General features: G+C 38.5%; 1 protein-coding gene across 1 annotated transcript in view; it reads right to left on the bottom strand.

The window, feature by feature from the left end:
- The window catches only part of SEMA3C (semaphorin 3C), a 117821-nt gene extending 91559 nt beyond the window's left edge, over positions 1 to 26262 (bottom strand). The window contains exons 1-2 of the mRNA XM_005430040.3: positions 26129 to 26262; positions 22902 to 23042 (exon numbers count right to left, since the gene is read on the bottom strand). Of these exons, the coding sequence (XP_005430097.1) occupies positions 22902 to 23004 (103 nt within the window). The 5' untranslated portion in view covers positions 23005 to 23042; positions 26129 to 26262. The remainder of the gene's footprint in view (positions 1 to 22901; positions 23043 to 26128) is intronic.
- Positions 26263 to 26266: the final 4 nt, after the last annotated feature.

Genomic DNA, 26266 nt, shown 5'->3' with positions numbered 1-26266 from the left:
AAAGAAAGCAAGAGAACCAACAAGAATTTCTTCTTATTTTTCATATATCATATATTACAATCCTTTGAAGCCTATGCAAGTTAAAACTGCCTTCGGGTATCTTATGCACCTGAAAAAAAAAAAGACAACAAACCAAAAACCACAACAACAACAAATCACCCAACCCAAACAAGTCTAACTTATTTTGTTTTCTATATTTACCTGGGTGCTATTTTGTACAGACAAAATTGTAATAAAAATAATATCTTAGAAATTGCAAGCTTTTCCAGAGCATCATGTGAGTCTTTCTTGCTTTCCATTGTTCTTTAACAAAAGCCCACTCATGCCCCCTAAGCACTTGTTTCTCTACATCCCTTTTATACTCCATCCCAAGAAATTGGGTCAATTAAACTTTTTCTTCTTAAACTGAAAATTCCTCAATTTCTGTTACACAGTAAACAACAGGCATAAGGAGATGATTTTATGTGCATATTGCACAAGAGCAGCAAAGCCTCCACTGCTGAACTACATTTCCATCTCCTTTCAGGGCATGTTGAGGCTGCTTTCTGCAGAGTATGCCTTGATGCTGAGAGAGGGTCGAGGAGGCAGCAGACTGCAAAGTTGTGCAATAAGGACTGCTGGCACTGGTGACAATTGTCTGAGTAAACAATGCTACACCAAGCCTGAGGCTCACACAAAACTCCAGACCTAATCATCTTTCTTGGTTAAGTGTGAAGCTGTTCAGAGCACAACTTTATATGCAAGTCAAAATCCTATTTTCAAATGAAGCCTTCAGCAGAAGAGATGCACCTATTCACCTGAAGAATGTACAAAGAGAGGGTTCAGCATTGGCAGCCAGACTTCCTCTGAACAAATGTGGTGAAATCTGCTTACACTGCAATATTCCAACACCAGCAAAATACTGACAATATCAGTCACACAGTAAGACTAACAGGTCTAGTTTCTTCATCGTGAAGCTTCTATTCCAGTACTGCTGCATTATGTCTGGATGTCTCTGTAAGCAGCAGACTGCTCTGACACCTAAGTGCTGCAGGGGGAAGTGGGGAGACAAATTCCTGAGATAAGGAGCCTAATGAAGCATCCCCACCTGCTCTTACCAGCAATCCAACGCCACATGGGCCTCCCCCAACATCTGATGGGGCAAACCTATCTCAGGTAGCAATTAGGAAATTGAGTGACCTTCAGGTATCATTTACCTTCACAGGTAAAACTTGGGATTTCCATCTCCAGACAAGCTGACTGGCAAAATCTAGGATGAATTAGTCTGAAAACCTCTGGAAAAACACACTCTCTAATTCATGCTGCCACTCTACTGCACACATGTCCTTTAGAAGACAAGAATAGACTTGTGCCTGAATAAATTAAAAAGTTGAGAGTGCAGCCCTTTGCATTTGAGCAGCTGGTGAGTCAACAACAAAATGACAAGTTTCAGGAAACAGCATCCACATAAGCATGTAAATAGAGCTGTCCAAAGTCTTGGCTCCACTACTTCACTAGTTCTGTTTCACTGCTGTTATGTGAGTGAGCCTATGGACTTGGCTCACTGAACTTCTGCCATTTCCAATCTAATCCCTTAATACACAATTAGGAAGGTGATGCATATTCACCAACTTCAAGGGAGGTAGTCTGGATTTGCACACACTAAATTACCATTACAACAATGGAAGCATATGCACCTGCAAGAAATAAATTAAAAATGCTCTGACTTGTATTAAGCATCACTTTGAACACTACCTGGAAGGATCTCACCACAAAACAGCCCTTTACCACCCTGAGTTTATCCATGGAATAATTAACTTTCTTTCCAAGTTTTTCAGTATTACTAATGTGAAGGACAACTGGCACAGGTTCAGATCAGTGTAAGTATTCAAGAGACTAAAGAGACTGAATTGTGAAGGAACATAAAGAAATCATGAACAAGCAAACAAACAAACCAAGCATGGGCATCAAGGTAAAAAAAAAATATTAAAAAGCAAGACAGTCACAGTTTCTGTGTGAGTACTCTGTGCTCAAACTGGATAGGATTAGTATGGCGCACAAAAGTAGAATTCACTGTTACAAAATAGAAAACAAAGGCTCACAGTTAGAAAATAATTCTTCCTCCTGAAATAAAAGCTCAGAAAAAAGTTTCTGTGCTTAAAGCACTCATTACTGAACAAGAGAAAGCACTACAAAAATGTGCTGGAGCAAACACTTTTTCAATAAAATGAGGTGGATCAGAGGGTTAAGATTTCAAATCTTTCCGGTTTTCACATTTCCTACATTTAAAACACATCTTTCCATTACAACTGGATTTAAATATTTATTTGTTCTATTTCTTAAGTCAGGGGTCCCAGAGTGACCTTTTGTGCCTGTATGTTTACACATGTAGAATATTGTGTGTACATGTGTATATTAGGAAAAGAGAGATTTAGATACCTTCCTTACCCGAGGCAGAAAATACAAAGTATTCTGAATTCACAAATATCTTGAATAGATATCTATCCTGTTGCTTGAGGGAATGAGACATAAAAGCTCCAAGAACCAAGTGAAGTTAATGAAGCAAAGCCAAATTCTCTGCTGCTGCAATTTCATTAAAGGTAAATGCAGCTGCCCCCACATACACAGCTGAGAAGTCTCCTTGAATGACGAAGAGAGAAAAGGGAGTCAGCCCAAATGTGTGGTTTCCAACTGTATTTTTCACTGTCAGCACAAATTCTAATTGCAACACAAGGCAATTTCTATTCATTACACACTTCAGCATTGGGTTCTAAGTACATATTGCCCTGCAATTCATGGGTTTTAAATGAGTATCACCAAGATTGTTCTGATACATATATTGACTACAATGTAGGCCTTATTTTGAAGAAATGTACCATTTTCACTATGACTCATTTTATTGCTTTTTCCCCTTAACTTTCATAAAAATAATTTAGAAAACTTAATTCACTGTTTTCATCATTTTACAGTCACTTTCAGTGCAGTAGTTTCCTTCAAGTTGTAAAGTAAATTGTTCTTACAAAGTACCAAAGGAGAATTTCATTAACCTTATAAAGTTTTAAAGGAGTTATTCACCAGGGCTGAAACCCATTCCAGGACACAGGCATCTCTGTATGTCTGTGTGCAGCTTTTGGGGATTACTAGCAACACAACTGACAGATTTGTTCACTCACAATAGCAAGAACTTAAAATCTATGCACTTCTGGCAACACACACAAAATTAACTTGGTTAAGGCATCTGTAAGCCAGTCTAAAGCCAGGACAAAGTGTTACCAACCTTTCCAAAGTATATGTTTCCCAACATTCAGCTTTGGAGATGGAGAACAATGGATCTATGAGACCCAGTCTGTGCAGAAGACAATCAAAGAGAAGATTCTGGGGGCAGGTGGCTAACGCTTCTTCAGCAGGCTGCAGGAATCATTTGGTGGATGTGAAGAACAGAACAGTGGTTGGCCACACCTCCAGTCTTCCACCATCCAGAAGATGCCCCTAAAGGACAATTTCTCTGTTTTACAGAGCTAACAGTTACTATAAAATAAAGTAGTAATTATGAAAACAAGCCATTGCACTTATGACTCAGATCTAAACTGAGTCTTAAGCTTCTCAGTCAAATTCAGCTCATTTTTGTGTATCATAGCAGAGGCTAAAGAGAGGGGTGAAAAGTGAAACTTGATTAACTTTGCTTATGTCTCCTACCTACAACATTACTTAAGAAACGTGGGCTGGAATTGGAACTTCCAACTCTTTACTTCCAAACTAATATGGAAATTTCTCTCTCTTTATTATATGCAGAAAATAAAGTAGTGTCTGCTCAGTTCTTTGAATGTAAACTATGCAAGTATTTCTCTTCAGGCAATGATCCTCTGTGCAGATTCCAGGCTAAAAGCTGTACCTCCCTGCAGACCTGAATAAGACAACTAAATACCAAGGTTTGTGTCCTATTCCTGTCCTCAAAGATTCTCTCCTAGATACTTCCAGGTAATTTTAAAAGAAGCCTGATGATTTCTGGAGCATTTGTCTATTTGACAAGGTTACTGCAGCTCCCAGTCTGAGGTGCCCAACTCTCAAGAACAAGCACAGACACAAAGACACAAAGAATGCCTTTGCATTCCAGACCAGGAGACAGTCTCATAGTGGTTTTGCCAGGCATTTCAGCACATCACTCTGTATTAGCCCTCACCCTGTAGTATTGTTTGCATGCAGTCACTATCTAGTACATTCTGCATTCCAGTGTACAAAATTTAGCAGGTAGATTATCTGTTGAAGTTCATCCAATATATATTTGCCAAAGGTTTTCAGATAATGATGTCAGAGACCTTTGTATGGGATTGTGCCACTGCACATCAGCCACTACACAGTTTGCTGCTGAGTGAGAAGAACTTAAATTCTCAAATCACAGCCTATCAGTTACCATGGGTATCTGCCACTCACCTGCAATGATCCATCCTTTTCTCCTAGAACAACAAGGCCTGGAAAGGTGTAAATATGTAAATATGAGGATGCTTGGCTGAGAATTTAATGTTGCTACAGAAAGCTAATGAAATTCATTCAGACATAGAATGCATTCATTCTTGTTGATTTTAAGCTGACCTACAAGTGCATCTACCTAAGAATACTCTGAACACATATTTTAGTTACTGTTCTTATTTCTTGCTCTAAGGGAAATACTTTATGGGCTTTTTTTTTTTAATTTAATGAGAGTTATGTGTGCTCCCAGCGAGTGCTTAAATGCACTAAAACAGCCATGGTATGTGTCTGCTAGGCTTATACAGTATGTAAACCAGACTATGAAAAGGGATGGGATTCCTACCCAGTGGTTAAAGGCACAAAAGAGCCATGGGAACCTTGCTCTGGCCTTTATTTTTGGCTTAGTAAAACAAACCCTAATTCTTTATTTGTCAAATTACTATCTGTTACAGTTTGAACTTTCCTCAAGCCTTACTCTCCTAATGAAGTTTAATCTGCCTCTGGCTTGAAGCAAAAGAGCATTGTGTGCTCATGTGTAGGCAGTGTGAATGTGGTTTTGCAGAAAAGGAAGTCTCCTGAATGTTGGGGGCTAAAATCAATGGAAAATGGAAACCAGCCTATTGCCCTTGTTTTTCCAGCTGTCAAATTTTACTCTTATAAAGCAGACAGTATTTCTTTACAACCTCATTAGTTTTTCCTAAGCAAACTGACAATACCATTCACTGTTCTGTGACTGGAATCTCCATAATTTATGCAATTCTTCTGTGAGAAATACTCTGAACACTTGTGTGCAGAAAAACGAACCTTTCAGCAATGTGTTCAGAGGCCCAAGCATCTCTTATACTTTATTTTACATTTTAACTTGGACAGGGAACTAGATACAGAAGGCAGAAAACGTGAATCAAATCAGAGGAGACAGCAAGTGTGAAAAATTGTAAGAGCGATGCATATTTTAGCCTAGCAAAATAGTATGTAGTATCTTAAGGAGCTTGGAAATAAATAACAATAGGTTTTACAGAAGGAAAAGGACATTATAGAGATTGGTTTTTCAAAATCCTTCTATACTCTATTTTAAAAGCAGACAAATTGAGGATGGGGAGGGTCCCTTGTTACACGAAGCCATCTATGACTTCACATGTGACCTTTATGTTACGCTTGTGTGTGAAGACATCACATCAGCAGCTTTCTCACCCATGCTTTTGTCATGTGAGGAAATTTCTCAGATGTAGTGCACTGGTTAAGATTCAGCAGGTCAAGCTATGAACAGGCATCAAAATCAGAGTAGAAAGAACTTTGCACCTACTGCAAGCTCTGGATATTGACTGCATGATCCAACTAAACCTGGCAAGGCAGGCATTTGGGTTTTACTTTTTCCCTTCCACTAAAGGTTTGATATGCTGGGAAAAATGGTCCTAGTCTCATCCCAATTCCAATTAATCTTCTTCTTATTATTATGGAAGAAAAGGCAGCTTTAATCAGCAATGTACGAGACATATTTAATCGACTGCAGGAGAGACAGTAATGAATTATTGTTCCTCATCCACCCCCATGTTTTTCTCACTGACTAACATAAGCATTAGCACTGCTCTGCAGAAAATGAGAGTATTCTGCTTTTGATTTTGCCTTTTCTTCTCAACTGTAGTGTAACATTCTCTCAATTAGGAAAATTAGATAGTCTCAAATGTGAAAATATTAGCAGACTGTGCAAGACAGAACAACTACAGAGAAGGTTTGTTTCTTCAACCTTTGTCTGAACTTGTAAATTACTGACTTCTTTTTGTGGTAGTCACTTGACATGCCTCATTTCAGTTGCTGCCAGTTGTCATAAGACAGCAAAGTACACAAAAATCTTTAATTTTGCTTCCATCAGACAAACCTCAAAAAAAGCTTGGGTGCAGTTGTGTTGGATAGTGGCTAAAGAGAAAAGCAGGAAAAAAAAAACTGTAAACCAACTCAGTCTCTATAAATAATACAAGGTGGCAATTACTGGTATGGGCAGTGAGGAAGGGACAGTAGCACACGTGTGTCCTTTTAATCACTGCCAAGAGGAGTAGCAAGGTCTGTCCCAAGACATGTAAATGCCACCTTGTTAATGCAAAACCACATCCATAGCCCTGAAAGCTCTGAGCTGGATGAACGCTTCATGCTGCAGTTTGGACATATAAAAAAATATAAAAACATAGAAACTGATTTTAATCTACTCTGTTTTCATTCTAACATTCATTAGGAAATTGAATACTCTCTTACAACAGAAGACATCATTGAACACTATCAGATATTGCTGTGTTCATAACTGCACACCCTCTTTTAGGGTGGAGAGTGATTAAATGCATATTTCTAATTGAAATACTGCAACCACTGAAAAATATGACTATGATCCAAACTTCGGTAACATCACTGGACTTCAGAAGGGTTTTTTTATGTCTCCACAGAGAAATGTCTTTTTAACTGTTTCCTTTTGTTTTGCCAAAACCAAATGGAAACATGTAAAACAGAGAAAGACTGCTGCAATACAAATGATATGCTGGGCATAAACTCTGTGGACCATTTTGAAATTAAAATGCATCTGACATGAATATGAATTTTTTTTCTTTAAGTTTTGTGCCATAAGGTTTTGTAACACACAGTTCTGTAATATAATCTTACTTTAATTTGTGTGTAACATCCATAAAATTGAAGTTGGAATGAAAGATTAAAGAAACATCCTTCCCATATCCTTTTTCTCCCTAAGAGTTGCCTTTGGTTTTGACATTTTGGCTTGCTTCTGTCTGAGGGCCCATTCTGCCTTGACTACCCAGGTTATGCTGGAGAAGCAGTTCCCAGTTGTTTCAACCTTGACTTGACAGTAAAAAGAACAAAAAAGCAGCAGCACCACCTCTCCCACCCGCCACAAAGAAAAAATTGAAATAACAAAGCTTGCACGACTTATTCCTGTATTTTGGGTCACCAGTACGTGTCACTATATAGCTAAAACCACACCAGGAGATTGTTCTATGTTGCCTGTGCTTAAATACTAGGGTACCATTCCTCTAGGGTGGGATATGCACATGGATGCAAAAAGTCTTAATCCTGTTAACATCATTTACATTGATTATGGCCTACAAGCAGAGCAGCACTAAACCTGTTATTCCCTTTACCTTGCTTTCAGCCTCTTTCTTCACATACAGGAGGAGACAAGGCAGAGGAGGTGTGGCAGCTGGGCAAACAGAGGCAGAATATTTTGCAATGAACTGTGACCCCCAAATCCTAAGCAGTATTTGTAGAAAAGAACAATCTTGTTGGTACTTTCTATCAATAAAGAAATGATCAAAGGGGTTTTTTTTTGCCCTAACTTAATTTTGAAAGAAAATACCTTTATTTGCTCTTAGAAAAATAAAAAATCCTCAGCTTATCTAGTCTTTTTTATCATTGGCATTTATTATAGTAGATAACAGCTGCTGAGACCTTCAATCACAAAGCTTTTGAAAGCTGATGGAAGCATCAAGTTAATATTTTCAATAGCTCTGGGATCCAAACCTATATCCTCAGGATTAAGGCAGATGAAATGGAAATGAATATCTCTTTTCAGACAAAATCCACCTATCCTTTACCACACAGAGAATGAATTTATCTGTTGAGAATCTAAAGAAGTGAACTGAGATCTATTCTATTTTATTCTTCATATACAAGAGATTTTGGTATTGCCAACTGATACAATGCTTTGGCTTCCCCCAGTGACAAGAATAAATGCCCAAAAATGTAAATTAATAGGGAACTAATAAACAGGCTTTTCCTTTTAAACTGTATATAGAAATTGATTTATGGGAAGGAATCAAAGGGCATCCTCAGAAAATTATAGAGAAGTTCCTCTACAAATGGCTGGCAGGTGATTTCCTCATAATATCATCAAACTCAGCTTCAAGAAACATTCAACAACTGCCATGGGCACTCAAAACACTCACATTTGTTCACAATCTCTGGAGAAAAAAAAAACCTCAATCATTGGCTGTAACAACACCAAGGCAAACAAAATCCTCCTTTTTTCTTCCCCAAATGGACACCAAAACAACTTAATAGCCAGTAAGTATACACAAAGATTTGTGATTTGTACAATTTTAACTGAATTATTGTAACAGACACAGAATCATGAATTATTGTAACAGACACAGAGTCAGACTCTGCTCATTTTATATGCAGAGATGAACTTGGAGAGGGGTGAAGAGATGGTGAGCAGATACTGAAGTGAGCAACTCACCATTAGAATGACAGGGTAACTTTCCAAGACTAAAAATAAGCCAAAGAGAAGATAAAAGTCTCTGGACCACATGGCTTCCATGGAGAGATGAGAGAACTGAGTTTCTTCAGTTTTAAAAAGCAAATGAAAAGAGGAAATCCTAGAATCAATCATGGACTGGCTTGGATTGCAAAGGACCTTAAAGATCATCTAATTTCAACTCCCTTGCCACAGGCAGGGACACCTTCCACTAAACTATGTCATTCCAAGCCTCATCCAGCCTGCCCTGAAACACCTTCAGGGATAGGGAATTACTCTTCTTACTTATGTGTAAAATGACCTGCTGGGATGCTACTGGAAGACTGATGTTAAAGGGTGGCATTTCCACCACTGTAGTTATTCAAAACTTAAGTGGACTTGTCTCAAAGCAACCTAATCTAATCAGACCTGCTCTGAGCATGATGTTGGCTGGAGGCCCCTTCCAAGCCACAAGATTCCATGATTCTATGGCAGACAGCAACAATAGAGGGACTTTGATAAATAATGCCAGTCAGAGACCAGTACAGGCTTGCAAAGAGGGTAAAGAAATCTTCCCTAAGTCTGTACAGACTAATAATCAATACAGTTCTAATGAATTTGCCAAATATTCAAAATATTACAGTATAAACTGCAGACAGAAAAAGTTTAAGCTCAGAAGTATGTATCATGTTACTAATTTTTTCTATGTTGGGTGTATATGTATGTGCACACACCACTAAAGAGCAGAGCTTGAATACGCAAATTCAGCCACTCAAATGAAAGAAAATACAATAGCTTGGACAAATTTAGGATGCTACACATTCAAAACAGGATGTGGCCAGGTAATTCAGAATTTTTTAACTGGACTTGCATTTTATCATATTTTAGCAAACATTTTTTGCTATACACCTGCAATACATCAGATAACTTAAAATTTGCCCAGAAGCAGACATGTGTACCTCACCAAACACAGCGTGCACTGTAGGAATCTGCTTTATCTGTTCTATGTAGCATTACACACACAGACACAATCTTGGAGAATAAACTAGAACCAGAACAAGATCTAGTATCTGTTCTGAGACCAAAATTATACCATGAAATATGGTCAGAAATGTTACGTATATAATTTAACCTTTATTCTGATTTGGTAAGAAAGGAATTCAATAGAATTTAATAAATAAATAAATGAAAAAAAATTACAGAATTTATTTAAACCTGTAAATTTAGCTACATACTTCATGCTCCACTGTAACATACTGATTTAATCATTGTGTTATGAAAGAACTCAGTTTAAAAAGAAGGCAATCTCTTTTTCTTAAACAAGAGAAAAAAGGAGATTATGTACAGAAAATACACATAGAATCATATGATATTGTCCTCATATAATTCCATGTAATGCTGCATATCTAGGATTTTTGCCATTCCTTAGAAGAGGAATTGTTCTATTTCACCATTCAACCAACTCGGACCAACCCTCCACACCAAGGAAATCTGTTCTATTTTTTACTGAAAGAAAACAATTTACACAACATGCAAATTGTTTCAGTCTTGAAAACACGCACTTCAGGCACAATAATTTGCAGGGGAAAAAAATCCTAAATAAAAATTCCTGATGCTGAGTGTTTATGGCTTTCATTGTGGACAAAGGCACACAAGGTGCCAGGTCAGTTGGGTCAAATTTCTGACCTTTTTCAGAGAAGCTAACTTTCCTCTTCAGAACTACTTTAATAGATAAGCTGTACTGGAAACTCTGCCAAAATAGATACCAATGTCTTAACCCTCACACCTGCTGATCTCTGATAAAATCACAGAAGCACAAAACATGCAGGTTGGAAAAGACATCTGAAGGTTGTGTCAGCCAAAATCCTACTCAAAACAGGAATACCTGCTGAGGTGAGGTGGGTTTGCACAGGACCTCACCTAGCTGAGCCTCAAATACCTGGAGCAGTGCCTGGTCTGTTGCCTCCTTGTATAACCTGTGTCAATGTCTCAGTATGCTTATAGTAAAAACAATATACAACAAAACAAACAAAAAAGAAAGAAAGGAAAAACAAAGTAAAAAAAAGGAAAAAAGTCCTATCATCTAAACAGATGGGACTGTGTACTCCTGAGAAGAGTCTGACTCTCCCCATCAGACAGCCACCACAAGAATCTCTGCTCACCACGTGTTCCAGCACCCACAGCAGCCTCGTGGCCCCTATTGCACCAGAATCTCTTATGCTGGCAGGGTCTAAAACTGAACAACCTCTTTCCCCAATCTTTCATCTCCACAAATGAAAACAAATTAATTGGCATGACTTCAGCAAACTTTAACACCTAAATGACACAGTAGCCCAAAATTATGCTCCATTCTTATGTGAAAAATAATATTTTGCCTCCTAAATGAACCTTAAGAGAACATACGTGTACTTTCTTCAACACAAGATCTGATATCAGATTTGAAGTCAGCCTCAAAGGAACTGGAAACTACCTCTGGAGCAGACATTAAGGCTGAATGTTCTTATACTACATGAGCTGGGGTGCAGTATTGTGTGCCTGTCAGTAATCTCTACATGCCCCTTTCACCTCCTGGTGCTTCCTGTGTCACCCCCTCACTCTCCACTGATAAATATTTGCTTTCTTTAAAGGGCCTTTTAGTGAAAGATTGTCCCACAGTCTCCCACATTTCCACATAGAACTTAAACCTATCAGCTAAGAATTAGACCTATTTTGAGCAAAACCCACTTTAAGCTGCTCAGCAAACAGGTTGGGGCTGTCACAGACACAGTGCTGGAAAAATAAGCAAAGGGAACAGTAAACAGTGAGTGGCCACCTAGTTTATTCAGAGTGCTGTGGTTTATTGATGTTACACACAATCTCAAGTTTGGTTGATCTTAGACGTTGCATGTTTTCTCTCACATCCAACCCAACGTGAAAGTGATCTCCAGCTGGCTAGGGAAGCTTTCAATAGCCATAAGCAAGCCATAAACCCCTTCCCATGCCACTGTCCCCTTGTGCAAAAGAAAATAACTGTCTGTCACAGTCACCACACAGGGTGAATAGAATAAACTCAGCTGCTGGCCTCTTGGAAAAATCCAGGCAGAATTCTTCCACCTCTTTAAGAACAAGGTAAGAGAGGAAGTGAGCGTACAAGGAGAAGGACAGGCTGCTTCATAACCAGCATTCAATGCTTGACCCCAGTACCAATACCAAAATCCCAGTACCCATAAAATGCACTGGATATAAGCACAAATAATAATAATAATTAATAATAATAATAAGTAGTGAGGGGTCTCATCACTGGATGGCAGTGCTGCATATTACTGCAATGTTTTTATGAAGGAAAGTTCTTTGGCAATGACACTGAGAATCTGGAATAAAACATACCTTTTTATTTTTTTTAATAGACAATTGAAATTAAGTCATCATTTCAGGCAGATTCCTGTATCTGAAAAAAAAAAATCCAACTCAAGAAAGATTGGCTGGTTGGGTTTTTATAATTAATTCTATGAGATTGTCTCCCCCACCCAACACATCTCTGTAAATTACCACAGTAGGTATGAACCCTGCCCCTGTATTGATTCAGCTGGCACAGCCTTGCTCTATAAAACCCTCCTCCGAGCCCCTGCACCAGGGTGGTCGTTCTGCTCTCCCCAGCTGCTGGGGAGATGCTGAATTCCTGTGCTTGCCCTTCTTCCCCAGAGCCTGCTCTAACTAGTCCAGGGGCATATATACCCAAAAATGCAGTGAGACTCATGTTCTTTCTCTTCAGTAAGTAAGCACCATGCTGGTGCTTCATGAACCCACTGCTCACCCTCTGGCTGCTGGGGAGGATGAATTCATCAGCTACAGAAGAACACACTGTGCAAGCAGATTCTCCCATGTCTCAAATGAAAGGCTGTGATCAGATAAAAAACAGTCTGTGGTTTGTTGGACCTGACTGGTGGGCCAAACTATGCCAGCCAAGTTCCTAAGTCTTCTCCTAGCTCCACTTTCTGGGCACTGCTCTTGCACAGTGGTACACCTGACTGCACCTGAAAGCTTCAAATTATTTTTGCAATTTTATGCAGCTTAGCCTTTCAGCTATTACTGTGAAATTAAGAACATATTCACCTGAGATCAGGAAATAGTAGAGAGGGAGCTTGAAAAAACATGGAATAAAAATACTGACAAATGATTCTTTACCTACTTTACTTTTCCAAATTCTGTCTAAAAAGTCTAAAATTTGCAAGTATATGGATACAAAAGCAAGACAGTGTTACTGCTGGAGAAATGAATGGCTGACACTCTTCTCATTTTAAAGGGATTTACCAAAGCTACAAAGATGGTAAGTTATTAAAGAAGAGGTAATGGCTTTACAGGCATATTCATTTTTATATTTAAAAGTTGTGTATGCACTGTTTTAGTTTCTTAATGCAAACCACAATAAAACACTTTATGGGGGCTTTAAACTCTTTTGTCTTTGCTGTAGGTTTGTCTGCTTTAGGTAAAAAAAAAATATATATATATATATGGTGCATTATTTTCAACAGTGGCAGGAAGTGGGTTTTTAGTCAAATCAGCTTAAAAAATTCCAGCTGTGTTCACGCTGAAGCCATCACAAACTCTAAGCCTGGGATCACTTCTCCATGCCAACTAAAGCCTTTTCAGGCCTCAAGAAGTAAATTTTTGAAAAAATGCCAAGCCTCTCCTTGAAAATAACATCTTAATTGGCTGATATTAAAAAAACCCAGAAAGTGCCATTCTGAAAATTCAAGTGCTCACATTTTTGTGTTCTAATTTGATATTTATCTTGTAAGAGCACTCAACATACTCACACAGAGACTGTCTCAGAAAACTGCAATGAGAGGCATGCACACTGCTTGCTCCAGACAAGGAGGAGCTCCTAAGGGCTATAGAAAGTACAGGTCATGATGTGTACCCTGTGCCATTGTAATGCACCAGAAAGGCCAAAGAGGTGTGTGACAGTGCTGGACCCAAGGAAAAGAGTGTTTCATTCTCTGGATGGCTATAGCTCAGAGGATATCTCAGAGGATAAGGAAAATCCACTCTCCTGAGAGCAGTAGCTGTTCTCAAGGAGTTTCTGTATCAGTGTTAGGTTCAAACCAAGTAAAATGCTTGGGATCAACAAACAGAAAATGAAGGCTTCAAACTGATGTATCTATAACACTGTTCTAAAAAAATACGCCTTTTTTCATTAAAAATAATGAAAGTATTTCATTATTTCAATATTAATGAATACATCTACTGTTACTGTCTTCCCCTCAGTTTCCTGTTGCACTATCAATTGTAGTGTGCATATCAACCATGGTACTTCTCCTTCTGCTGTTCAAAACCTTGCATCGTGAGAAGGAAAGAAAATGAAGCTCATCATTTTCAGCCAATTGAGCTAAATAAGGGAACAGACACTTGCCTTGCATATTTCTCTTATGCTTGTAAATCTAACTCTGCAGCTCCTTTGAGCTGGGAGACTGAGTGATCTAGCCCAATTTACACAGATGTTAAAAGAAGACAAATGTTTGTCCAATTTAATGGATTCTGAGCTGAAGTAAATTGATTTACTCTGCACAACTCAAAGCTTTTGAAAATAAATATATTTTCATTAAGAATGGCAAAGAGAAATGTTATTAAACACCAGAAAAGAATTGTTAAGCAACAGAAACAACAACCAATGATCAGGAGAACATGTAACTGAGAAAGCCTATTACTGTCAGGGAGGGATTTATTAGACCTTGTGTTTTTCAGTTCCATTTCAAAGCAATATCAGAACTGTGAAATTGCAAAGGCAATTCTAAAAGGAGAAAACAGTTGAGACGATAATTGAAAGTGAATTTTAATACATCACACATTTACTGTGTAATTCTTAAAACCTTTTTTTTTTTAATTTTGGAATGCCATTCTGGCCTTCTTCACGGCTGAAAGCAGTGCCTGTAATTAAAAGAATTTGGATTCATGGTTTGTTTTTTTTAAATAGAAGCAACTGCCAATACACATATTTTTTCCATGAAGAAATTTGGCAGTCCCAGCTGATTGTGATGTCTCCTCATCCACATTCTAGAAGATAATTTTGGTGAGGTAATAATTTATTCCAGAGCAGAGTGTAAGATTAGGCAGAACAGTTCAGAAGTCTGAGTATTCATCCCATTGTATCACTAAAAATTGCATTTCACAAGATCATATTTGCATTTGAAATTTTTACTGGAAATAAAACATTCTCACAAAAATAGGATGTATTTCATATGAAGTGTTTATTTACAGCCTCCAAATAAAAATTTTAAAAACCCAAACAAAACCAATGACATTATCAATGTCATTAAAAATTACATATAGCACTTGGGAGATGGTGGCTAAATCACAAATTAAGAGCTCAGCCCTGAAAGTTGCTCACAGACCAGTCTCTAAGCTCATGGTGATTTGAAGGCCTTCACACACCAGATCTGAGATTCACTTCTCCCAACAACACACGGAGCTCCCAATAAATCCTGCATTTCTTGCAACTCCCTGACAGCACTCACTGGAGTTTTTTACTGGTGAAATGCTTTCCAGAGACTTTTTCTATCAAGGTGATAGATTTTTTTTCTTTTTCTTTCATGATAATGATGAAATACCATGGCCTAATTTCTTGCAAGTAAGATGTAAGATGGCAGCAAGACACATCTTCAAAATGCTGCCTTGGAATAAAAGCCTTCTAAGATTATAAATTAAACTATGCATATTGTGTTTCTGAAAAAAAAAGTCTCCACATAATCTGGGGTATTAGTTGTGGTAATTGAGGAACTTTTGTAGCACTCACTTTTGTATAACTTATTAGTTGGGTTAGAGTAGTAGGTGGAAATATGCCAAATACTGTACAAAGGAGCAGGAAATAAAACCCCGACCAACCTTACACACAAAAGAATCAAGAAACTTCTCAAGGAGGAATAGTCTGCCTTACATTCACAAAGATAAGATGAAGAGCTAAACTCTCTTAAGGGATGAGAGCTCCCAGCTCCAGAATGGTTTCATGGGAGAGGCAGAGCAATCACTCCCTATCTTCCTTCAATTGTTACACCTGACTCTTAGCTCCAGTAAATCACTACCAGGATTTCTGCTTCCTGGAAGAAGCTGTATCAGTGGCAGATGAAGTAACAATGCAAATGCAATTGTATCAAGTTTGCACTGAAAAAGGTAAAGCCTCTGTTAATCACAATCATTCTCTTCATTCCTGGAAATACATATTTATCTTGATTCCCAGTAAGAGAGATACATCATCACCCTGATTTACTCAGTTATGAGTGAACTTTTACTCAGTTGTATCCCTGAGACCCCACCTCTGTAATCAACCGAACAGGGAAAAACATACAGCCTTCTTTTAACCTGGTGTCTGCTGAGCCAGGGATGTCTGAATATAAGATGAGGTAAGATGAGCTGAGGAGCTGCACTGTGGATCAGTAAACCATGTCCCTAAGACACAGACCTTCCCCTGAGGCACTGCCTGGTCTTTTTATTAAGGAGTGTTACTGAGAACTCTGAAAAGTCAGCACCAAAAAGAACAAAACACACATGTTGTGGGAACGGCCAGTTCAAATAACAGCAGAAGTTCTTGGTCTATGTATTTATTCATGGCAGGACCTCAGTCAACGCACTTCAATAAAATGAGTAATTATTGTGAGTCACGTCACTAATTACATCTGAGACACACAAAGGCTTGCGCAGCTCCACATTTCAAAGTGCACTGTGAGCTCATCCAGTAGGAGCTCTGTGAGCTCACAGAGGAGCTCTTGTTACTGGTACCCAAACACTGGAAAGAAACGGGGTATTGGAAATGTCTATGCCATTTCTCTCTCATCACATTTTTTTAAACATAAAAAGAGGATGTGTTGTAGAATAACGGCAATATAACTGCCTACGTAGGGACTTCAGCATTTGCCTTGGACAGGCAATGCAAGAAAGAATTGTAATTACAGAGCAGTGGAATTGGCCAAGATAAGCTGCTTTCTTCTATGACAAGCAGAGAGTGCCAAGATGTGAAGAATCTGTCAAATTGTTCTAAGATAAAGTTTGATTTTTCCATACCAAAATTTAAAAAAAACAAACAAAACCACAGCTGGTTCAGATACAGGTCAAATTGACTGTGTTCAGGAACAAAAAGAGATTAAAGGAATTAAGTCATCTCTTAGATAACAGATCTACTTATTAGTGTGCAAGAAAAAAAAACAAGTCTTCACAAATTTTGTCAAATTCAGATGAGCTCTTCATCCAAGAGCAGGATCAAATTTGTAGGCTGGTAATTTGTTGCCTGGTAATTAACTACCTTTGGTTAATCATCAGACACCTCTGTTGCCTGATAATTAAACACCTTGAAGACATACTTCTTTGTGCTTTCCCATGAGGGTACCACTTACAGTAATTTTAGAGCACAAACACAGAACTGGACAAAACACCACCTGTGACTTCAGCTTCATTGCAAGACCATTTTCACAACTGAAGTCAAATCACATGACACAATTTAACTAAATACAAAAACAATAAATTATCCTCTCCTGTAAACTCATGTCAACAATAATGACAATGAAGCCAACTCAAAGACACTGGCACTGAACAGGAATGTGAAAATAAGCTGATTCAATGTCATTTGGCATGTAGAACCTTTAACCATGGAACTCTTGAAAGAATTCAGAAGTTTTTAAGTAATGCTTCCTTTAGTATGTTCGATTTTTTTTGGTACATTTAACTCATAACCAAGCAATTCAATTTCATTACAAGATTTATAGCAATAAGCCTCTGTTTATATAACAGAGAATAAAGAAACAAACAAAAAAGGCACAGAAAAAAAATAAAGAGAAGGCAGAAGTGTAAAAATCACCCCCAAAGACTATAATTTGTAACAATCACAGCTGTCAATTCAACACTCCACCTGCAATACTGACCACAGCTCTGCTGTCCTCAAAATAAGAACTTAAAACTGTTGGAGCAAAACAAAAGCTGGCCACAAAGTTGATAAGGGGACTGGAGCACCTCCCACACAAGGATAGGCTGAGAAAGTTGGAGCTGCTCTGCCTGGAGAAGAGGAGGCTTGGAGACCTCACAGCCACCAGAGACCTTCCAGTATCTGAAGGGGCTACAGAGAAGCCAGAGAAGGGCTCTTTGGCAGGAGTGATGGGACAAGGAAAAATGGGCATAAACTGAAAGAAGAGCAAATTTAGGTTAGCAAATTTAGGTATCAGGAAGAATTTTTGTACTTGGAGAGTGGTTAGACACTGAAACAGGTTGCCAGGGAGATAGTGGATGTACCAACCCCGGCAGTGTTCAAGGGCAGCTTGGATAAAGCCTTAAGCAACCTGGTCTAATGGGAGGAATCCCTGCTCATGTCAGGGACTAGGTCCATTAAGATCCATTCCAATCCCTTAACATTCTGTGATTCTATAATGATCTGTAAAAAAACCAATCTTCACTACTAAAGATAAAAAATAATTTTATTTTTAGTTGGGTATGTTCAAATGAAGTTTTTTAGATCTCCAGTGAGAGACAATTAAATTGGAAAAATTTTCACACTGTTGGTGCTCAACACTATATAAATTAACATTACTTAAGATCCACAAAGCTGTGAGAGCCCCAAATCAGTTAATTTTGAGAAAATATTACCCACAATTTGCTGAAAATCAAGCAACCATATGAACATTCAAGGTAAGTTCTGCATGTAAACAAAATTAAACCATGGATCTCTTCTTTTTTTTTTCCTTTTTTCTCTTTTAAGGCTTTACTTCTACTTCATTTCGTAAATAGCTTTCATTCCACATACACCAAAAAAGATCCAATCAACTATATGAGTGTAAACCTTAGCCTATGAGACTGTCATCAGCACAAAGTCCCCCAAATAATAAATGAACTTTTTATTAACTGTGGTAACATTAACATTACAATGAGGGATTGTTTAAAAACAAGTTGTACTGCTGTTGCTCAAGAGCTCAAGGAAAATGGTTCTCAGTTCCTTTATTTTTCCTGGAGGGTAACCACAGGGGTTGCATTAAATCTTTTAAAATATGTTGACAGTTGAATAAGTGCTGCTGTTGCTCTGGTGACATTTTATGCACTTTAATTGTCATTAATGAATCTGACTGATACTTTCTCAAAATTCCTTTACGTGTTCTAGTAATTTTATAACAAAGAGAAGAACAAAACTGTCTGCAAATTAGCCTTGATCCACTTCTCATATGGAATTTTCACTGCAGACAATAGAAGAATCTGCATGGGAAATATCTGCTAGACCAGACATTTAAGGCAGGAATGTATTAAATGTTCCCAGTGAATTGTGAAATTACCACTTTGTTGTGTATCACCATATAAATTTAAATCCCAAAGAAGGTTTGTTTGAGTGTACTTTAAAAAATACACTATCTGCTTTAATATTAAAAAAAAAACTCTATCTGCTTCAATCAATTCAGAATTTGATGTTAAAATGGTATGGCTCAGCATTTTAGGTCTGCAACAAACCCCAAAATGTTTGTTTCATTCCAACTCTCTTGGAATTGGAATGAAACAAAGTCTGACACCAACCTGAAGTCTAGTCCCTTCTTCCTTATTCTGGTATACTCCCACTGATTTCAGAAAGGCTTTTTCCCTGTGAAGACTGAAGGATACAGCTCCCAATTATCTGTTCAGGAACATGCAGTGACAAGAAGGAATGCGTGGAGCTTGAGAAACAGCAGGCACCACACTTGATTGTTCATAAACAGATAAGGTAAGTCTTTTGCTATGAAGAGAAAATAAACTATGGCGCTTTAAATCAAGATAGGTGATTTAAGTAGATTAAAAAATACCTATTCCAGGGACAAGGAGCCAGAAGAGGCAGGAGGGGGAATAGTGCACTAATAGTGCAGGGAGACATGTTGAGTCCTTTGCTTCCCCCATCCCAGATTCCCTCATTCCTGCAGGCTCAACAGGAACACAGCAGATGATTCCCAACACCGCTGCACCTGCTGCACCACAGGCTTCACATCTTTGCAATTTCAGAATAGGAAAAGCCTGGGGCCATCCTTTTTTCTTCAGCTGCAGCAGCTCTTCAAGTGCAGACATTGTACAGGTACCAGTGGCTTGAGCCATCATCCTTGAACAGGACAATTAGGTCACAAAATCACCCCAGGCACACCCAGAGCCCTTTTGGCTGATTCTCCACAGTCCCCTGCTTTACCACATTCACCTGAGCAAAGCAGCAGCTCAGCTCCAGCCTGACCTTTCCTTTCAGCTGAGTAAATGGCTATACAAGGTGCAAGCAGTAGGAATCAGGCCTCAGGGTTCTGTACAGCACAGCAATTTCCAAGGCACTCGGGGTGCAGACAGCACTAAGTTCCACACTCACGTCATACCCACAGTTAACAACCTCAGCTAAGGCATGAACTACATTTTAATTAGACAAGGGGCCAGGCTTTTGATTTCAGAAACAGAAGTTAGGGTTGCAGTCCTTCATCCATTGAAGTTAATTGCAAAATCCCTATTATCAGGCTCTTGAGGTATTACCCAGGCGCACTTTTTAATTACATTTGATTCTTAATGAAGTAGATGGCAAAGAGAAAAGCAGCCCATGATTCAAATGATTCGCATTTTTATCTTTCCTGATGAAAAACAGAATAGGTCAAGATACTTGCTGGATTTTCCCATGAGAAATGCTGCAATGTGAATAAGCTCAATTGACTTGATCCTGAAGGAGCAGGTTAGCTTTGAAAAGCATCACTCATTTTCTCCTCCTGTATACACTCTACCCCCAAAACTTATGCAATGTAATTGTAGACACTGAGCCAAATCCAATTCAGAACCTGAAAAATATCACATAAGTATCCTAAGCTTGAATGACTTGTCTTCATTGTCTAATGTCATTTAAAACATAAGGAGTCCTAATTATGGTTTTATTTTCAAATGATGCACTTTAAAAGAGTGACAATTCTCCATAAAAACTGACAGCTTCTCAGGGCAAGGAGACTGCCAAATAACTTGGTATTTCTACATGATTTAAAAACAAGAAGTTATGAAGCAGCTTATGAAGAAAAAATGTGTTATGACACTAGAGAACAATAGCTAGAGAACAATACGAAGTTTCACCTTTTTCTATTACATCTCTACTCATGTAAGTAAACAATGATTTCTAGAACAGAAGTTCATACTACAGGTGGGGCCATTATCTTGGTATACACAACAACCTGCAAACTCTTTTCACATAATGAAAGTTGTTTCTTACCATCTGGAAATCAGGTTTAAAAATAAAAGTTCTGTTTATATATTACACAAAAAGCTTGGCTTTTTATTTCGGACATACTTCTCATATTGTAAAATCACATAATTCATTTTTTTACTTTTATGACTTCAAAAGACCCAGTAAAAATTTAGGACCTAAAAATGTAATTTCTTTTTTAAAGGTTGGCTGTTAAGTATTAGGGAGAGTAAAAAGTCAGTTTTAAGAAAATCAGATAGCATTGCAAGTCTCTCTAACCACGGCAGCCAAGGAGGGTTCCAGCAGGAACTAGTGAAGCAAGGCTGTGTCCCCAGGGCTGGCACAGGGGACAGAGCTCTTGGGGCCCAAGAACCTGACCAGACAAAGGGGTCACTGCAGCATGAAGCTGTCATAGCCCCTTCTAAAGGAAGGAGGGACAACCTCCTTTCAGGAACACAGAAACTAAAGTTTTAATTCAGTATCTTTTTTTAATTCCTAAGTTTGGGAATTGCCCTATGGCTGCTACACTGTTTCAGCCTTGCAGGATACCTGTGATGAGATAAAAGCTCTTGAGCTTCTGTTAAACCATTTGCCTCTCATTATAATTCTTTCCCATTCACAAGGTTGAATACCACAAAACATGAACACTTCCTACTTCATGGCCATAACAGAGATCAAGGGAAGCTTAGATTACTTTCAAGGCCACCAAGGAGATGATGTGGCAATCTAAAACAGCCTGCTGTGCATAACTGTGGCAAACCTGCAACGTAACACACAACCACAGCCAAACTTGCTTCTGTTTTGAGTTGTGCCAAAACAGCTCCATCTCCACCAAAACCAGTGCAGACTATAAACAAGGAAAAGAAATTCTTATCCCTACTTCTTCATTGGAATTCTCTCTTGGAACTCAATTCCTACTATTGCTTTTACTGGAGCCATGCTATTTTACACCTATTAAGTACTGCATTCATCAGTTTAGGGCCCCTTGTTCTATAATTTAATGATTCAAACTCTGGTTGGTATTTGCTGAAGGTCTAACCTGACAGTCTCCTTCTGAATGTCTCTCAGTCTCATGTTTACATAGTTATTGATCATTGTAGCAAGTAGAAGTTTGAGATACTTACTAGCTCTGCCTATTTTTAAAGCAATTCTTAGAGATGGTTCACAGCACACAGAGTATTCCCAAGGCAGTGGCAGGGCATCCCTGCACTAATGAACCACAGAAGCCATCCTAATGCAAGCAGTATTGGTGCAGGAAGTAGCGAGCCCTCATGCCTCAAAGAAAATCACAGAAAAGGCAGAGGGCTGGAGAAACTCAATGCCTGTATAATCAGTGACAGAAAGTTTCAGCTCACATTTAACAGGCACTGTAAGCTGAAGAACACACACAGTCTGAAGTGGTGGCTAAAATCAGCATTTAAGACCAGAAGAATTAGTTAGTTTACTATTAAAACCAATACTGGTGTAATTGCAGCAATGAGGTACTGCTCAGCACTGCAGAAGTAAAAGAAACTTTCTTTTGAAAATTATAATTTCCATTGCTGGGTTACAGTATAAAGGCATCAGTGATTGCTACAGGCTATGTACATCCTACACAGAGAACAAAATGCACAAGGAATGGAATTTTTCCAAAGGACTCTGTGCCTGGCTAACTATTTTGGTAAAACTTCAGGCAGCCTCATTTTCAGAATATGAAGTGTTTCAGCTGACTGAAAAGGAAAGCAACTCAAATCATTAATAATCTCTACCACATGTAATGTGATATATTTTTTCCAAGCAAAATTACAGATAGGAAACAAGCCTTTAGTTGTTAGTAAGTCATAATAATCCAAAATAAAGAGAAAAGTCTACTAATTATTAATTATATATTAAATATGCATCTACTGCAATATGTAGACTCTGGTAAGAAAATCAAATTTAGGCTGACAGGTGCCTCAGCAACAAACCAAAAATTGTAATTGTGGACACAGATCAAAATGCCAGTTTCTACTCAGTTATTGAATTTAAGAAGAAAATGTTCAATCATAATATTTGCTTAAGAATGTTTATCTTCTTTCTTACCATTGAATGTTAGGAACACCCTTGCTTGAGGCTGGGAAGATCCTTTTACACTGCTAAAGTAAATAAATATCCCAATCAACACGTTCACTGCAAGAAGTGCCATCTCTTCAGATTTGCAACTTAATATCCAAGAAATGAAACCTGAAAGAGAGATATATCACATTACTCTTCTCATACAATCTTGTGGAGCAAAAACAAAAGTATGGAAAGATTGTGTTGGAGGCCTCTTCCAGCTGAAGCCATAATTACTGATGTGAAGGAGGTACAGCACTCCTGTTTTTCCTTTGTGCATCTGAAAGTGGTTTTCCCCAGCAAGTCTTCTGTGCTGGCACAAGAGGAACTCTCTGCCTGTTAGTAGGAACCAAGAGAGCCCAGCTTTTGACTAGGGCAGACTACAGCACTAGACTCAGTTCATTTAAAATGAAGACAATTCCACCTGCTGGAAATATAATTATACTAAATGTCAAGGCAGAGCAAAGCAAGGACAGGAGATAAAGTTTCACGAATAAAAATCTGGCTGATATTTTTAGACATCTCTCTCTCATGTTAAGGGAGGGGGGCAGGAGAGGTTTGGGTTATTGGTTGTTTGGGGTGTTTTTTTTTCCTTTAAACATCTGAAATCAAAGGTGCTTGGAAATAAGATTTAAGTTTTAGCAAGTTCTCTAATCACCCTCAAGTTTTTCTTTAAAAAAATTCTGACTGTGTATGTCATTAATTTCAAAACTGTGAAACCAAAAGTATTTCAACACACTTGAAACTGTTAGTCAACGTTTGCTTTTTGGGCTAGCTGCTTTCAGGATACACACCTGCTCTCATTGACTTTTACAGGGCAGAGTTGGACAATGATACCACACGATATATCTGCTACTTCTGCACATCTGCTGAACCTTCATTTATACCAGTTAGCTGCTGAGAAGCTTGAGCATCTCAGAGAATCAGAAAACCCTCCAGAACTCTGTATCTTTTCTTAGTTCAAGAAGGACTTGAGATTACTGGAATCACTGGAGGAAAGTGGCTTTTCTAATGGACTTTAGACCAGATCCAAAAAAACCCAGCCACCATTAGAAGCTGAACAGTGCATATTTGTATCACATCTGCTACTAAACTGTATCTCTCCAAAAACTGTGAAGTGCAAACTTCATTTCGCCTATTGTAACAACTTTGTCAGCTCAGTTGCAAAAGTGAGAATACATAACACCATCATTTTAGACCCATTTTACTTCACTGCTTATATATATACATATATTTCTTTTTTGATGTAAATAGCCCTTCTACTAGACACCACTTATTAGTTAATCACTCAGGTGATATATTTGATTTTATGGCAACAGGAAGCACTTTGAAAGCCACAACCCCTACAGCTAGAAGATATCCTTAAAGACTGTAAATTTATTTTTATTAAGAGACTTGTTACCTGTGCAGTCAGCTTGCCAATCTTCAGCTCAGCTCTGCTCCAGCACTACAGTCCCTCCAGTGGAAGCCAGTATTTCTACAGCCAATATTTCTACAGCCTCGTTCATGCTGTCCCTCTGAGGTTCACACCTGTCCTTAAAGGACCGGCTGTAACCACCCCAGCACGGCAGGAATGAGCTGTCAGGCAGGGATGACTTTAGGTCAGCACTAACTTGGCCTGGATCCGCACCACTGATTTAGCGGTAAAAGCCCCGTATCTCGTTACCACCCCTGTCATTCCCCATCCACTCACTGTAAATCGCTTGGAAAGGCTTCTCTTTGCATGAGGACTTCACACCGGGCTGGGGGTGGGAAGGAGAGCGTGCATGAAAGCGCAGAGCTCTGCAGCCCACACTCTAAACTCTCCTTCATTATCTGCTCTGAGTACTGAGAAATGCACAGAGATCAAGTAATTCTACAACTCTGCTAATTGACAAAAACAACCTTGTCAGAAATTTGCCAGCTACAGATCGGGTCTATAGGAAAAAACATATCCATTCTGGCCCAGTTCCAAATTATCTCTAAGGGTCTGTTAACTAATAAAATGATAGTTGCAGAGTTTTTGCCAAGAATAATTTTTAAACAGGCTGCACGAACTCTAGTACTAATGTTGCTTTGTGGGCTTTAAATTTAAAACCTTGTGACTTGCCCATGGGATATCCTTTAACTTACTCCTCTTCTAAGAGAGAAATGGCATTAAATCTCAATAAAATTTCTTTGTCAGGCCAAAATAAATAGCCAATCATACAGAACATGTAATTTAACAGACGCAATGGGATAAGTATTTTACAGTAGTAACACTATGCTTTCTTTGCAATATAGATAAAAAGTCAAAGAGGAACAAGTGCGTGCCTTTCCTTCCTCCTTTAAATAATACTGTAGGAAACAATAATAGAAAAAAAAACCCTTTCAGCTCTCTTTTCCCTCCCACTCTCGTGCCTCCTGCCAATTCTAGTGTAATCAGTTAGAGGAGTGAAACATTGCTACATCTCATTGCTCAAATTGCATAGCTTCACCGTTAACACAGAAGTGACAGGCAAATATAAGATTCAAGTGCTGAGCAGCATGGTTCCTACCCAGCTGTTAAGCACATAAATCATAAATGCATATAGGGACAAAAAGGTACCTCAGGGTGTCTGACATGTGAGTTACCTAATGGAAATAGGTTTAATTTCAGAGATTTACAGAGCTGGTAACTGACAGCTCATTGCAGGTTTGACTCTTGCTTTGGGCTTATATCCCAGCTCTGAATTTATCTCACTAAGTCATGATACTATATTCAGCACGTCCAGTGCACATGATCTCTGCTGACAACACACAGACCTAAAGCCTTGCAAGTACTTGAAAAGAATCCTACAGGACAGACAAAAAGCAGTGTCTAATTGCATTTCTGTTCTTACATCCTAGTCTTAACTGTAAACAAACAGAGAAACCGCTACGAAAGTGAAGTAGTGAAGTTTCCCTGCCACGGAGGTCGCTGGCAGCATGTTGCATGGCTTCTGGAAAGTATCGCTTTGCTAGGAAGTGCTGTGCAGGTGTCATCTGCTACAGCCTGGGTCCTACCCCTAAATCCTGTAAAGAAAATCATTTGGCAGAGGAAAGAAAAGAAATGAAGGAGAAAAAAAAAAAAAAAAGACCAAAAAACCCTGCCAAACACGGACTATGCCAATTTGGAAAACATTGGTTTAACTATCTGTGAACAGCAGCAAATTCCAACCATCACAGACATTTCACATCTATTACAGAAAAGAAAGAGAACTTTAGGTTATGCTTACCCGGCTATTGGAAGCGGCAGTAATACCGATTTCTATCTGGTTTCTATGAGTTTATAGACTCCACTCCTGCTACCAGAACATTTTAATTCCAAACCTGGCTCACGGCAGAGAGAAAAAATAAATAAAATAAAATTAAAA

The sequence above is a fragment of the Geospiza fortis genome, unplaced genomic scaffold, assembly GCF_000277835.1.
Source record: "Geospiza fortis unplaced genomic scaffold, GeoFor_1.0 scaffold857, whole genome shotgun sequence".
Taxonomy (NCBI): domain Eukaryota; kingdom Metazoa; phylum Chordata; class Aves; order Passeriformes; family Thraupidae; genus Geospiza; species Geospiza fortis.
The sequence above is the reverse complement of the archived record's forward strand: the minus strand, read 5'-3'. Positions and strand labels throughout refer to the sequence as shown.